The sequence below is a fragment of the Cloeon dipterum genome, chromosome X, assembly GCF_949628265.1.
Source record: "Cloeon dipterum chromosome X, ieCloDipt1.1, whole genome shotgun sequence".
NCBI classification, from domain to species: domain Eukaryota; kingdom Metazoa; phylum Arthropoda; class Insecta; order Ephemeroptera; family Baetidae; genus Cloeon; species Cloeon dipterum.
The window spans coordinates 7,864,519-7,878,369 of NC_088790.1; the positions used below are offsets into that span (position 1 = coordinate 7,864,519).

Sequence of the window (13,851 nt, forward strand, 5' to 3'; positions counted from 1 at the left end):
CATAGTTTGCTAAATCTTTACAACCTGTCAACCAGGGACTGCTATCATTTTCTGCCTGATAATTTAAATATTAAATATTCTGTGCAAAATGCAAGCTGAAGATAGATTGAAGGGAAGTGCATAATTATATTATTGAAAGATAGTCATGCTCATTTAACACTTTATTTACATTAAACAATGCGTTCTCCGTAGTTCACCTTACACTGGCTGCCCAAATATATTCAATTAAATTAAAAAACTTGATGCCGAGAGCAAGTAACTCCCATGAGCAGTAATTAAATATTTTGGGCAGTGAGTGCACCACATCTTGGTTTCTTACAACTGCTGCTACATTTATGACCACTTTTTGTTTAGATGACAATATCAGTGTTGCCCAGTTCTTCGTCAGATGGTAGAGTAATTTTTGATGGTTCAACATAATTGCTATCAATCAAAGGCAAACCTTCAGCTTCCCGCCTTCTGAGTTCGAGAAAAGCTTCTCTCTGCGCCCAGTCATGGTATCTGAAAAATAGAGTTGTTACACTATTATTAGCCTGTGAACACTTTGGTACAAATTAAAAATTCAAAGGATGCTTTGAAATATCAAACAATTTGTTAAATAAATTAATTATTTCTTACCCCCAGTCAGGGTAATACGCCATCAAGTAGGATCCCATGACCAATCCAACAGTCACAGATGTGAACAAAACAATGTGCATGAAAAATCTGTCCTCTTTCTCGCTGTGGAAATCGAAGCCATAAGTCACCCAATTCTGCAAGGCAAAAGCAAAGTTATCAGTCGTGTCTTAAAGTTATCGTTTTGAACACACCTTTTTTTCCACGGCACCAGATTTTGCTTCAGTTTTGCCCAAAACATCTGTAAGGGTGGCTGTATCACTGTTTTTCTTTGAAGTGGAAATCAGCCGGACGGCCTGACTTCTGCTGGAATTTCGAACCAAAGCTCGAGCAGCCCGCAAGGCCAGCATATTGCTGTTCTTTCGATCTGACGAACCAACAAACTATAAAAAGAAAACCAGGAATCAGCCCTGAAAGTTTGAAAAAGCCCACAAAGACCCGACAAACTAGACGTACAGTTTTGGTTTGAAAAGACAAATAATGGTGCCGTTGCAAACTACTATTTGCACCTCTCTCTCGGCTCGAATGTTTTCTGTATTCAAACCTCCTTGGAGCCGGCACCGGCAAGGGCGGCAAGATCTTCCTCAAGCAACATTTCCGTGTAAATAGTGTGTTATTCTCTCATCAGTCCCAGACTGGTCCCAGATATGCATGTTATGTAGTTGTTATCGTTGTTATTATTCATCAGAGCCGCCAGTGTTATTTTGTTTAGTTTCTCAAATTCTTAAAATTGAACTACATACTTATAATAAGCTCATTAATCTCATTATGCAACGCAACTAGATACATAAAGTAATAAGGTAATTTAGGAATCTACCAGAAATTGACAAATTAAAAGTAAAACAGATATGACTCATTTTATGTTAATCTATCAATGCAGTTCTATGTTATTATTTTCGTTATTCTGCGATCATAGTTTAGCCATATGGGTACAAATTTCTATTTTACCCTTTTAACCATCTCCGGATTTCTATTATTTATCGTTATTTGTTTGTGAAATCCTTACTAAGTATCCTAAATATTTTTGATATTATGTTACATTCGATCTGAGGATTCGCTGTCAAGAAAGTGGATTATGAATTTTAAAAAAGGACTAACATATTTTTTCTTTATATCACCGAGTTAACTTTTTCTAGGGTTAACTCTAGGTTCAATTTGGCATATATGTCATATATTATAGCACAGTTAAAAAGAGATAAATTTCAAATTGCCCTCATTTAATTTTAGTAATAACTACATAATGTATAATTTTATTATTGTACATTATCACAATTATTTTACTATATTAGGCCGAGACAATTTGTATTGATGAGTTAAATACAAATTAATTTGAAATTAACGAAATTCCCTAATATTATAATACATAAATTACGATAAAAATAATTATTTGTTGTGAATGTATATAGTGAATTGGTATAAAATCGCAGTTGCCGCTTGCCATTAGATTGTGCTTAATTGTTCTTTTTACGAAATATAATTATGTTGATTTTTTTGTTCCTTTCATTAGGTTAAAATAAACGTGGTTTCTATTTTAATTACGTTAATCTCTGATTTGAAGTTTAATATTTCATTATTTTTACTGAAAATATAGAAATACCTATTTTAAGAAAAAGCTTTTATATTTGTGCATTTGGGTTCACTTTATCCAATTCGGCCTGACGCTGTGCATAAAGTGCGGCAACAGCAAGTAGAGCGAAGAACACAAAGAATGGAATGAATTAGATTAAATTTTAGCAACGTGTGCATGCTCGTCATACTAATTTGCGGTCACTGAATTCATTTAGATTAGCGCGGACTTTTGTTTCCGCTGCGCTAAATTTAATCGAATTTGCGCATATTTCTGCTATTCATCTAGAGTTAGTTGTTAACGTTGAACGTGCAGTGTGTGCTGCAAAATGAAACGAAGTGTTTTATTATTTCATAATTTTATTTGACATAAAATCATTTAAATAAATGGCAATTACAAACCAGCAGAATTAACTTCTCGTTGAAAATATTTACATCTTTTTCATATTTTATTACCTGGTGCATTTTGGGTTAAATAATTATTGATCTATCATATAATTGAGCTTTCAACTGCATTCTGCATAATTATTATGTCGTCGTAATCGTATCCGGGCTTAATGAAAATAATTATTAAATAAGAAATTCACGTCATTCTCAACACACTGCACTGGAGAGTATTTTGATGAACTGGGAATTAAGGCAGTCTCAGGCACACAATTATTATTAAAATAAGTCGCCGGCAAATCACTCGATACTGAAGGGCAACTGGTCCATGTCGCCTTTGGTCTTGACACACCTGCCCTTGTAGCAAATTTCAGTCTCTAGTGAGATTTCCGTGGTGGTTGAGGTGCCGATGATTCTGTTTGGCGCCGCCGTCGTTGCGACCTCCTCGTCGGGCACTGTTGTGCTCTCCTGGGTCGTAAAGTCTTCAGGCTCGAGGGAGGTACTCTCGGCGGAGATTTCTGACGTGACTGGCTCTTCTGGAGTTGTCACCACAGGTGCCTCAGTGGTGGTGGTGGTGGTGGAGGTGGTGGTTGATGTGATATGGATCGATTCGACGTCAAGTGTTTGATGCGAGGTTGTTGTCGTTTCCTTCACATCTAAATTTGACAGCTTGGCGTTGCTCTCCTCTGCTTTGTCACTACTTTTGCCATTATTCAAATTTGCTGACGCGATATTTTGCGACTCGGCAGTCTCGAAAACATCTGCTGTCAGTGGCCTTTTCTTCAAACGGATTCGTCGCTTGACGTTATTTACCTGAGGGCAGAATTTTCGTTATATTTTTTGTTATATACATGATATTGGTGCTGCGATTCCAGTGAATGATGATGGCCGTTGGACGTTAAGTTTTGATTAGTGGGAGATGCATGAGGGGAGATGGTAGGTGCGAAGCTCAAGGACCAACCTTAATTTTGGCAGAGAACTTTGGCTTCTCAGTTTCGACTTCATCCGAAGACTCTTCGGCTAAGACCGTAGGTACGGCGTCGGTAGAAGCGACGACTTCTTCTTGTTGAGGCACTTCGTCGGTTGTCGCAACATCTGTGGTCACCTCTTCAGTGACAACTTCTTCCTCATTAGTTTCTCCTTCGCTGTATTTACTCTGGTAGAACTCCTTTGGAACAAGATCTCCCAGCTGTTGAACGCTGATCTGCTCTGACCTTTGGCTTTCTTCAACCTTGAATTCGGGGTCTTCACTCTCGTAGAAATTGTTCCTGTGCCCTGCCCTCAAACGTGGCCTGTAGACAGAAGCAGGCTGATCCTCATCGACTTCGTACCCCTCGGGATAATTTTGTCTTGGTCTGTTGGCGGAAACTCTCTTCCTAGGTGGAGCTGGTGCCTCTTCGACTTCTTCCTTGACCTCTTCAACGTTGTCCCGCGCTGTCTCAGCCTCCAGGCTCTTCGAGTAAGTCACGCCGGTCTCTATTCTGTGCTCCTCATTCCTTACTGATTTTTGCAAAAGTCTGCCAACGGCCGGCCTCTCACCTGTAGCAACTTGCTGCCTCCTGGAGTTCCTTACCGCAGTGCTGCGAGCAGGAATAGTTTTTTCACTTTCGTTTTCTGCTTGATTAGCTGGGACTGGCCGGACAACTCGTCTCCTCTGGCCAACGCCAAAGTTCTTGAAGCGACGGGGAGGTTCAGTGGCTGGCTCTTGCTTTTCTGTCTCTTGCTCGACTTGTTCGGGAACATAGACTGGGGACTCGTTTGTCACTCTTTCAGCAGTGACACCTTGCCTGACAGGCTTGTTGAGCTCAATATCTTCCTGATTGCGGCTTCGCACGACCTGCGGTCTGGCCCTGACTCTGGTTCTCTCGGGTTGATAACGGCGAGTGTTTTCTGTCGCTGATTCAGGCTCGGCTTCGGTGGTAGTAGTGATGCGGGCGCGAACGACAGTACGACTGCGGGTGCGCTGAGGGTTGCTCTGTCTTACGTTGTCGGTTTCTCCCTCCTCAGCGGTATTCACGCGGACGCGTTGTCTCACGCGACCTCTTGGCCTAGCTGGAGCGTTGTTGGCAACGTCATTGGCAGCAACAGGCACTCTCTGTCGTGTGCGTTGGGGCTCAACAACAGTAGGAGTTTCGGACGCCACCTCTACTACAGGTGCTTCAGTTTCAGAAACGACTTCCGGAGCAGCAGTTGTTGACTGAGTGTAATACTCGGGTACAGCAGTGGGAGCAAATGGTGTAGCTGAGAACTGCCTGACAGGTGTGTGCGGCGATGGCGAAGCAGTCGGGTAGTTCAAAGGACTGGGAGAAGCCTCAACTACAGGCTCTTCAGGATACACGGGTTTGAGATTAATAGTGGCGCTGTTGTCGGCATAAGTCACTCCACTCTGTGGGATAACAGCCGGCTGAGTGTGGAAGGCGTTTTCGAACTGGAATGATGGGAACTGTGGCCTCACTTCAAAGTGCTGCTGTCTTGAAGGAATCTGGGCAAAGTTCTGGAAATCGTTGAAAGATGAGATTTGAGTGGGCTGAGGGTAGTTGGGTGCTTCAGTCTGAACCAAATTTTCGACGTTGGTGCGCTGCAGCTCTGGTACATCTTCCTCTTCTTGCACCACAACCTCTGGCTCGGGTGTCGTAGTTCTTTGACGAGGAACAGGTCTGCGTCCACGGTTGGCTGGTCTTCTTTCAACATTTTCTTCTCTGACGGCAGGTGCAGGAGTGCCTCGGTGCTGATTTCTAGTACGAGTGACTTGCCTAGTCGTAGGGGCCTCAGTAGTGGTTGTGGTCGTGGTGGTCGTTGGTGGCTCGGTGACAGGCTCAGTCACGATCTCGTTGATGATTTGAGGCTCAGTGACGACTGGCTCCTCATTAAACTGAAATTGGTTGTGGACAAAGTGGGAGCGAGGGGGTTGTGTTTGAGGAATTGTTTCCTGCTCGAAGAAAGTATGCGGTTGCACGTGCTGAGCAGGAGTTACTTTTTGGTGGATGAACTGCTCGACATGCTGCTGTGGGCGGTGGTGCTGCCTATTATGGTGCTGCCTGGGGAAATTTTGCTGCTGAGGAGGAGGAGGAGCGAAAGCCGGCTGTTGTGGCTGGAAAACTTGCTGCTGTGGAGGGAAAACTTGCTGTTGGGGTTGAGGCGGCCCAAAAGCTTGCTCATCCTGATAGATAAATTGTGGCTGCTGAGGTGCTGGGCGTCTTTGTTGATGCCTTTGAGGCTGCGTGAAGGATGGAATTTGTTGGGGACGAGGAACCGGAGCCTGAGGAGCTTGAAATTGAGTAGGGTTGAACGGAGCCTGAGTAGCTTGAAATTGAGTAGGGTTGAACGGAGCTTGAGTTTCAGCTTGAGGAGGGTTGAACGTAGATTGAGCTTGAGGGGGGTTGAACGGAGCCTGAGTTTGAGCTTGAGGAGGGTTAAACTGATGAGTTACAGACTGAGGCTGGAAGGACGGTCTATTTCTATTCGACTGCAGAGAGTTGACCAGCAAGGGGATAGCAGGGTTGATACCTTGATCTTCATTGTTTTCAAACTGAGGAATCTGCTGAGGAATAGGTTGACTGTGGATGGCTCTACCGGAAGGCCCAAACACAACTGATCCGATGTGAGGCGAGGGGAATGGAATTTTGTTGTAGCCTTGAGGAGGATTGTAACTGAGAGGTGCCACAAAGAATGGGAATTGTTCGACCTTACGTTCTACCCTGTTAGTTTCCAAGCTGTTCAAGTAGGGCAATTCAAATTTGGCGTATCCTTCAGGTGGTGACATTTCAGCGGGGCCGACAAAAATATGTGGAGGAGGATCCTGCTTGTCAGGAAGTTGGTCCAAAACTGGAATAGTGGTTGCGTCTTTCAGAGTCTCCAAAACATCTGAAACGGTGAGCTTGGTCGTAGATTCAGGTTTACCACCGGTCAAGTACACGGCCAGAGGAGGCTGGTGAGGAGCAGGCTGATTTTTGGGCAACTCGGATGGCTGAGGGAATCGCTGCTGGAATAGATTCTCTTGCTCTCGCAGATTACTGACGGGTTTCTTTTGCTGCTGAATTTTCTTCTGTTCGACTTCCTGTCTGATTCTTTTTTCTTGCGCCTCACGTCTCTTAAAGTCCTCCTCCTGAATTTTCTTGCGTTCCTCCTGATCTCTCTGCACAGCAATGCGCTGTTGTTCCTGGTCAAAAAGTTGCTGCTGATTTCCAAAAGGTGAAGGACTCCTGTTGAATTGATTGATTACATCCTGGGGTGCACGCTGTTGCACAGGCACGACGTTGGATTGTCCTTGGAAGGGTGGCAAAGCGTCAACAGGAACATAGACCAGTTGCACTTCTTCCTGCGGTACTGTTTGGTTTTGTTGTTTCACAGGGGCGACTTGTGGCTGCTGTTGAGGTGGCAATTGTGGCTGCTGTTGAGGCGGCAGTTGTGGCTGCTGATTAGCAAATTGAAATTGTTGAGGAGGTCCTTGCTGAAGGAAAGGTGGAGGAACCGCGGTCCTGAAGGCGGGTGGGAACCTAGGAGGTGGCCCAACCGACGCCTGTCCGGGGAACCTGAAAGGGTTTTGTTGCTCTCGTGGAAATCCAAACTCGTTTCTGATCTGACGAGGACCCTGGCGGAAAAGGAAGGGTTGCTCTGCAGGAGGTCTCAAAATTGTGGGCACATCTTCTTGTGCAGCGACTTCCAGGTCTCGTGGCTTAATGACGGGAACCCAGTCTGTCCTGTCTATTTGTTTGATGGGCTGACTCCATTCGGGCTTGTCGGCTGTAGCCGTAGCTATCAGAAGAGCGAATGCGCAAAAGCGCATCATCTGAAACAAAAATATCTTATGGTTAAAATTGCTGTTTAACAAATAAATATTTTAACATTAGTCATTGTAGTTTGTATAAGCCTATGCTCTCGAGGCTTTCATCATTTTCAAGTTTAAATTAGAAGTCCGAAACTAGAAGAGCAGGGCAGTTATGTAGAAATATATAAAATAAAAGCTACATACACTGAGGAAACTGCTTCGAATTTCTACTTGAAAATGAGCTATTGTATCTTTTCATTTAAGTAAATAATTTTCATATGTAATTAGTTTGTATTAATCTTTCGCGCCTCGTCAAAAATAGTGTCACGAAAAATGAGCGAAGAAAATGGCAGAGAAACTGTTAGATTTTCTTCTATCCTCCTTCCGCACGTCGAAAAAAGATAATGCTACTTTTACTTCTGACCACGATTATTTTTTGTGTTTCGAGCGCACGTGAATAAATATTGGGACGGGTGCTGTCTAATTAATATTCCGAAAAAGGAGAGGATCTCGGAGCGGAGAAATGCAGCACACCGTTGTTCAGCGCGGTGTCGTGTGCGTTGGAAACGAGCATAAATATCATATGTAAACGCAGCGAGTAGCAGGCGTGAGTAGGGTGTTGCTTTTCCCATTGTCGGCGGATTTATTGGAGAATGAAAGTTTAAGGTCATAGAAAGGAAATGCTCGGCGACGCCGCTTCGTCGTCATCCCATCCATCTACACTCTGCATCGTTTATTAACATGTGAATAAGCAAGCGGGCAGTTGTTAATACACGCTACTTTCACCTGCCGCGCGTCTGTGGCTGCGAGCGCTTAAGAAACGAGAGATACACGATGATGTTCCCATAGAAGAAACTGCGTCTCCTTTTGAAAATATTTCAGCTCGTCAAATTATAGAGCGTGCTAGCAGCACACACCTACCGGTTAGCGGCCGGCTGCTACACATACTTCTGGCGTACAAGGTGAAAGGCGAATTTCTTTTTTTATCAATTAATTTCTCCTCGGGATGTTGCGCCGCTCTGTGTGTGTGTGAGTGCCCAGTTTTGCGGGCGGCACGCTGTTTCGAGCAACAATAGTCATGCCTCAATTGTTTTATAGATCTCGCACACACTCAAACATCGCGAACGCGAAAAGAAATTAGCGAGATTCCGGGAGGTGCGCGCGGCAGAGATCGAAAATCAAGGCTGGCGGCGCTCGCTCGCTGGCATCCCGGCGCCTCGCTACGCGAACAGCAACAGGCCTTTTTTCATCCCGTCCGCTGCTGGGGATTTTGCCAAACAAGAAAAGTTTCTGACACGAAAGGAAGAAGCGTGTGTGTGTCTCCATCAATAAAATCGTCGTTGGTCAGCAGAGATTTTCTCTTTCCGAACAAGACCCGGATCTAGCTCGGCGGCTGCCTCTGAAAGTTGCTGATTTATGCGTGCAAAAAAGCATCCCACCCAGCTCGCTTTATTCGTGCGCTGCAAATATTTCACTTTCCGCTGCTTCGTGGGCCCGATCCGGGAAAAAGTAGCAGTTTTATTATTTGGAGAGATGCTCACTTGTCACATTGCGTTTGTTTTTGCATTGAGAGCGAAAGTGACGTGTTCTTCGCGGATTAACTGATGACCGGCGTTGGCGGACGCCGCTCCCTTCGTTTAAAGTGAAAGAGATGCAAGGAAAGAAACGGATGCCGGCGAAAGGTTGCAAACGGATACAAAATCCCAGTGGGCCGCGTCATACGCGTAGACGCAAAAATCCATTGCGCCACAGACAAACGGACGTCTCTCCTTATTCATCACTCTGAACAATTAGAAAGAGAAAATCAATGAGTCAACGCAATTTAATATAGGCAAACCGCAGCAATAACGTAATTCCTTCGGTTAATCCCCGCGTGTTAGCGGCACTTTCGATCGATCCTCGCGTGATGCAAGCGTGCGCGAGTTTGTTTTCCTTTAGCAGGTGCGTAACCGCGAACAATTGAATTTTCTTCCTGTTTAGTCTCCTCACACGGGTGCACGCACTCAAACAGATTTACTAGAAAGTTACGCCTCGTCAATTTCGTGGGACACTTTTACTATTTTAAGGCAGGTGACAATCAGAGGCTTTTCTCGCGAGTGAGCTGGAAATGGTCCGGTTGCATCAGCTTTAATTCGCACCTGCTCTACAAACTAGCATAATTTAATTTTCTTTTGGAAATTGTGACGGCTTCCGCATACAAATGGCTCTTCTCGTCTAAAGCTGCTATTTTAAGCCGGTGTGGTGCCCCCGAGGCTGTATCAAATTGACTTGATTTCATAAGGCTAGCGGACGCTGCGATTAGCAAACATCTATCAAATGCCTTTTCATAATAATCTCGGCTAAGTATACGTTTTCACCTCGTTACATAAGTATAGCGGTGCTGTGTCATTCGGCTATCGCACAAAAAGTTGCTCATTATTTACGTGCTTGCTTAGCGTGAGCCGGCGAAAAATGCATTACGGAGCAAAGAACGGTGATAATTCACGCAACCGGCCGATAAGCAGACACACGAGAGATTATTGCGCCGGCTGAGTTGATGCAGACGTGCGGTGATACACTTTCACACGCACCTAGCATACGACCGCCGCAGCCGCCGCAGGTGCTGCTGAGCGGCTTACATGACATATTGGGCAGCGAGAGTAATTTCACGAAGAGAAGAAAGAAAGGGAAATCGGTGCGCGTTGATCTTCTCACATGGATTTTCCCGTTGCTGCAATAAGGAGTTGGAGGGCCGCAGCCCCGAACTCATAAAAGAAAAAGTGCCATGATGGATCTGATCCACCACCTGCCTGCCGCACAATCGAAATAATGCGGCGGCTGCACCTGTGAGGCTCACTTCCGAGAAGTGCTCTCCGATCACGCTCGCTTTCATCTCAAAATTCGCCTTCGGGTCTTCTTTTCGGCTCGTGTGCGTAGTTTATTCATCGCTGCGCGGAGATCATTAGAGAAACAGAAAGCAGAGCAGAAAAGTCTGTCCGTGTGTTTGCGGCGATAAACCAAGCGTGGCCGACGGCCGACATACAAAGTGAATCCGAGCCGGACGGCCCAGCTTTGCGTCGCTTTCCACAAAGTCGGTACGTGGGCCAAATATCCGATGGCATGCCGGCCGGGTTTTTGCGCTAAATAAAAGCCGAGCCGACGAGAGCAAAAAGCAGTTTCTGTTTGGCTTTTGCTGCCCGCCGTAAAACTACCCTTTATCGAGCCGGCACAGACAAGTTTCGCTTTCTTACGCCCGTTTTACCGGCTGCCTCTTTGCAGATAATTTTCCGCGCACCAATTAGCCTGGAAGTGCTTCACCAACTTAGCAAACTTCGCCCGTTTGCAGCATGATTTGCGCGGCAACTTGCGCCCTAAATTTCACCAGAGTATTATCGAAAGCGGGCGCTGTGAAAATTCGGAAAAGTAACTCACTCCGCGGGAATTTTGCAGGAAAATACTCCGCATCGCGCGAGTGATTAGTTATGAAGCTTTAATGGTGCGTTTACCATGCGCAGGAATTTTTACTGCCGAGCATAAATCGTACAGTCAGCGTGGCACACAAAATAAATTTTTCTCTCTTGTTTCAGCAGGGTGTGCGTTTCGTTTCGTGCGAGGCTTTCTAAAAGAATTAAAAAATAACCTCCAGTGAAACTTCTCCCATATTCAAAATAGGCCTCCAACACACACCTTGGCACTTTCCTTGTCAACATTTATTGCAGGCAATTAAGCCACCGAACGACAGCAGTATTAATTGTGAGAAATTCGACAAAAGAGGAAACACGGTAAACATTAACAGAGTTATTTCAGAGAAGCAAGCTCCACTAACTAATAGTTTTTCGCACGCAATCAGCTGTAAAAATTGGTATGCGAGACTAATTGCTTAACGAGTTCATCGGCAGTGAATTAGGAAAGCCATAAGCAGTCATTGAAGAATCGGTGCCGAGGAGGCAATTAATCGTCAAGAGGTTCACAAAGCCGATTTGCTCCGCAAGTGCAGAATTCCCGCGCAGCTGTGCTGACACTGAACACGGCAAGTCTCATTGTCAGCCGAGTAAGTAATTAGTCCGTGAGATCATGAGTTTCCTGTGTTACGCAAACTATAAATGCTTTTTTTCTCTTTCTTTTCTTTCTCCGCGCGCGTCTTGTTGCAATTTTCAAGATGAGTAACCTCAAGAGGGTTTAATTAATAGCTGAGCCAGCGTTGTTAACAGGTTAACGGGTCTCTTAAGTGCATCCTTCTGACTCCGAAGGGTGAGAATTAATTTCAAGCAGGGCTGCGCCTCTTGATTAATCCTCTTCTCGAGCTCCTCTCGCAACAGACGAGGACTCTCTAATCCGATTTTAAAACTGGCTCAAGAGGCAAAAGTTAGCAAATTGGATGAACTCTCGAGAAAATGCAATGTTTTGAAACTTAAATTGCTGACGATAAACCAATAAAAAGTAAACTTCGCATCACTGCCTCTTTATGTGGCACATTCTTGGAATCACACGCCATTAGATTCCACCCGTAAAAAGAAAAGAAAAAGTGAGCCGCGAAAATCGGATCCCAATTTGCTAAATTCGCGGCGAAGAAAGCGGCCAATCCTTATTTCCGTCTCTCGGAAACTCATCAGTCGCGTGTGCACCTTAATTGGCCGCGGCGTGTGCCAATAATCCGCTCGGACGGAGAGGCGTGGATGTTAAAAAATTTCGAGCAGCCAGCCCTGATCATTAAGTATTGCTTCACACTCTCGGAACGCTCTGTGCCCATCTAAGCTCACTCTCATTAATCTACTTTCACTAATTATACACGATATCCTCGTGAAATGGATGCTGTTTGCGCTCCGGCGTCTCGCATTAGACACACGAGAAATTGATAATTACGCGCGGCCACTCGGAATAGACTGATAACGCACGTGCACGGGCAATGCACACACACACACACACACCGCGAGTTTTGCTTTGCTGTCAACGAGACGCACGCCGGCGTGAAATCTGTGTCAAAATCTCCGTATAATGCCGCGCGGCAGCCGCTGCCAATTGATTTCTCAGAAAATTTATAGCCGCGCCGTGCGAAAATAGAAATCTCAAGAGGATGAGAGAAGAGAGGTTATTGCCGAAATTATCGAACACAATGCAGCCGCGCACGTCGACAAATCGGTGTGAAAACGACCGTAAAATTTTGATTCATGGTTCATGGGAGATGAAATATTATTAGTTGGAAACGACGTAGCATGATTAATTTTAAATCGATCATTACCTACTTGGGTGCTTTTGAATTATTTTAAGAGGGTGTTTTATATATTACATGGAAAAATGAGTAAAAGAATTCTCGATTAAAAACCTGAACCAGGAAAGGAAAAGATTTGGCTCGGCAATTTTTAATTAATAATCCAGCCAAGCACATACTAAAATTAATTTTGCAGCGATGTATGATTCTTATTTAAATCTTTACCCTGACATTTTCTTGATTTCTTTGATCTTAAAGCCTCCGGCCCTGTGATATTTTTAATAATCTTTAACGGTACGGTAGCAAAACAATGGATTTTGAATAAGACTTCCTTCACATAATTTTCAAAGCTCAATTTAACGAGTGATTGTAATTTATAATTTTTTTAAATGCAATCATATGAATGAATTAGTTTTTAGACTAAATTGAATCAAAGATGGCTAAAACTAAAGATTGATTTTCAATATTTTAAAAATTTATAAAATAATTTTTAAAAAATTATAAAAGTGAATGAAAAATAATTAAATAAAATTTAAAAGCCGTTACTCATCTAAGCAATAGAGTAAAGGAAAATCAATCGTACCTTGTCACCTCTTCTAATTCGGATCGATCGATGAAGGAGTCTGAAGGCGAATCAACCCAGGAGCGTTGAGAGGCTGCACTCGCACTACAGAGCGTTTCCACGGCGTCTGACGCTGAATGTTAGTGGCACTGCATTATTATTTGACGCGAGTGCGAGTCTCGGCGCTTGGTGGGCGTCCGAATCTGAACGGGAGGTGGTATGGTTGGTGGTGGCGCACACACTTGGTTAGTTTCCGGAGGCTGGCTGCCACCGCCGCGCTGCTTAGAAAGTCCGGACGAGAGATGCGGCCCATGCCTTACGCCTCTCTTGCGCTCTGTTCCAGTTTTCCAAAGTTTCATGTAGGCCAGCCGCGACGGTCGGCCGGGCTGTGAGTGCTCTCGGGCCGGCCAGCGAAAGGCCTGCACCTCCCGAGTCCACAACTACACCCGGCCGGCGAGAGGGAAAGCGGCTGCTGCTGCATTCTTGCTGACACCTTCGGCTCTTTTTTCCGAGCAGCCGGCCGGCTGGCCGACCGGCGAGGTGCGCGGGCCTTGAAAACTCGTCCCTGTGCTGCCGACTTAAGGACACGACCACTTTTTTTCTCCGTCCGCGCGCTGACCTTGACCCAGGCAGGCGAGGAACCGACGACGAAGCCCGGCGAGAAAGTGCCAAGCGGCGTGCCTCGCAAATTGTTGCTGTTTTCCTTCTTTCTTTCTCAGCACTTGGTGCTAATTGCGCCGAGATGAATTTTTCGCATGCCTCTCCGGT

At 45.0% G+C, this 13,851-nt stretch overlaps 2 protein-coding genes across 3 annotated transcripts; both read right to left on the minus strand.

Moving 5' to 3' along the window:
- Positions 1–148: 148 nt before the first annotated feature.
- NP15.6 (NADH dehydrogenase [ubiquinone] 1 beta subcomplex subunit NP15.6) lies at positions 149–1,177 on the minus strand. Its single transcript, XM_065493623.1, has 4 exons — positions 1,072–1,177; positions 810–998; positions 619–752; positions 149–501 (listed from the first exon to the last, which is right to left on the minus strand). Exons 2-4 carry the CDS (start codon positions 963–965, stop codon positions 351–353), a joined length of 441 nt encoding a protein of 146 aa, XP_065349695.1. The 5' UTR covers positions 966–998; positions 1,072–1,177; the 3' UTR covers positions 149–350.
- A 1,346-nt stretch (positions 1,178–2,523) lies between these two features.
- On the minus strand, positions 2,524–13,475 carry LOC135945347 (titin-like). Of its 2 annotated transcripts, none has more exons than XM_065492976.1 (3): positions 13,113–13,475; positions 3,527–7,354; positions 2,524–3,378 (listed from the first exon to the last, which is right to left on the minus strand). In XM_065492976.1, exons 2-3 carry the CDS (start codon positions 7,352–7,354, stop codon positions 2,866–2,868), a joined length of 4,341 nt encoding a protein of 1,446 aa, XP_065349048.1. In that variant the 5' UTR covers positions 13,113–13,475; the 3' UTR covers positions 2,524–2,865. The 2 variants fall into 2 exon arrangements, with proteins under 2 accessions (XP_065349048.1, XP_065349047.1); XM_065492975.1 differs by having other exon boundaries at positions 13,105–13,474.
- Between the last annotated feature and the right edge of the window lie 376 nt (positions 13,476–13,851).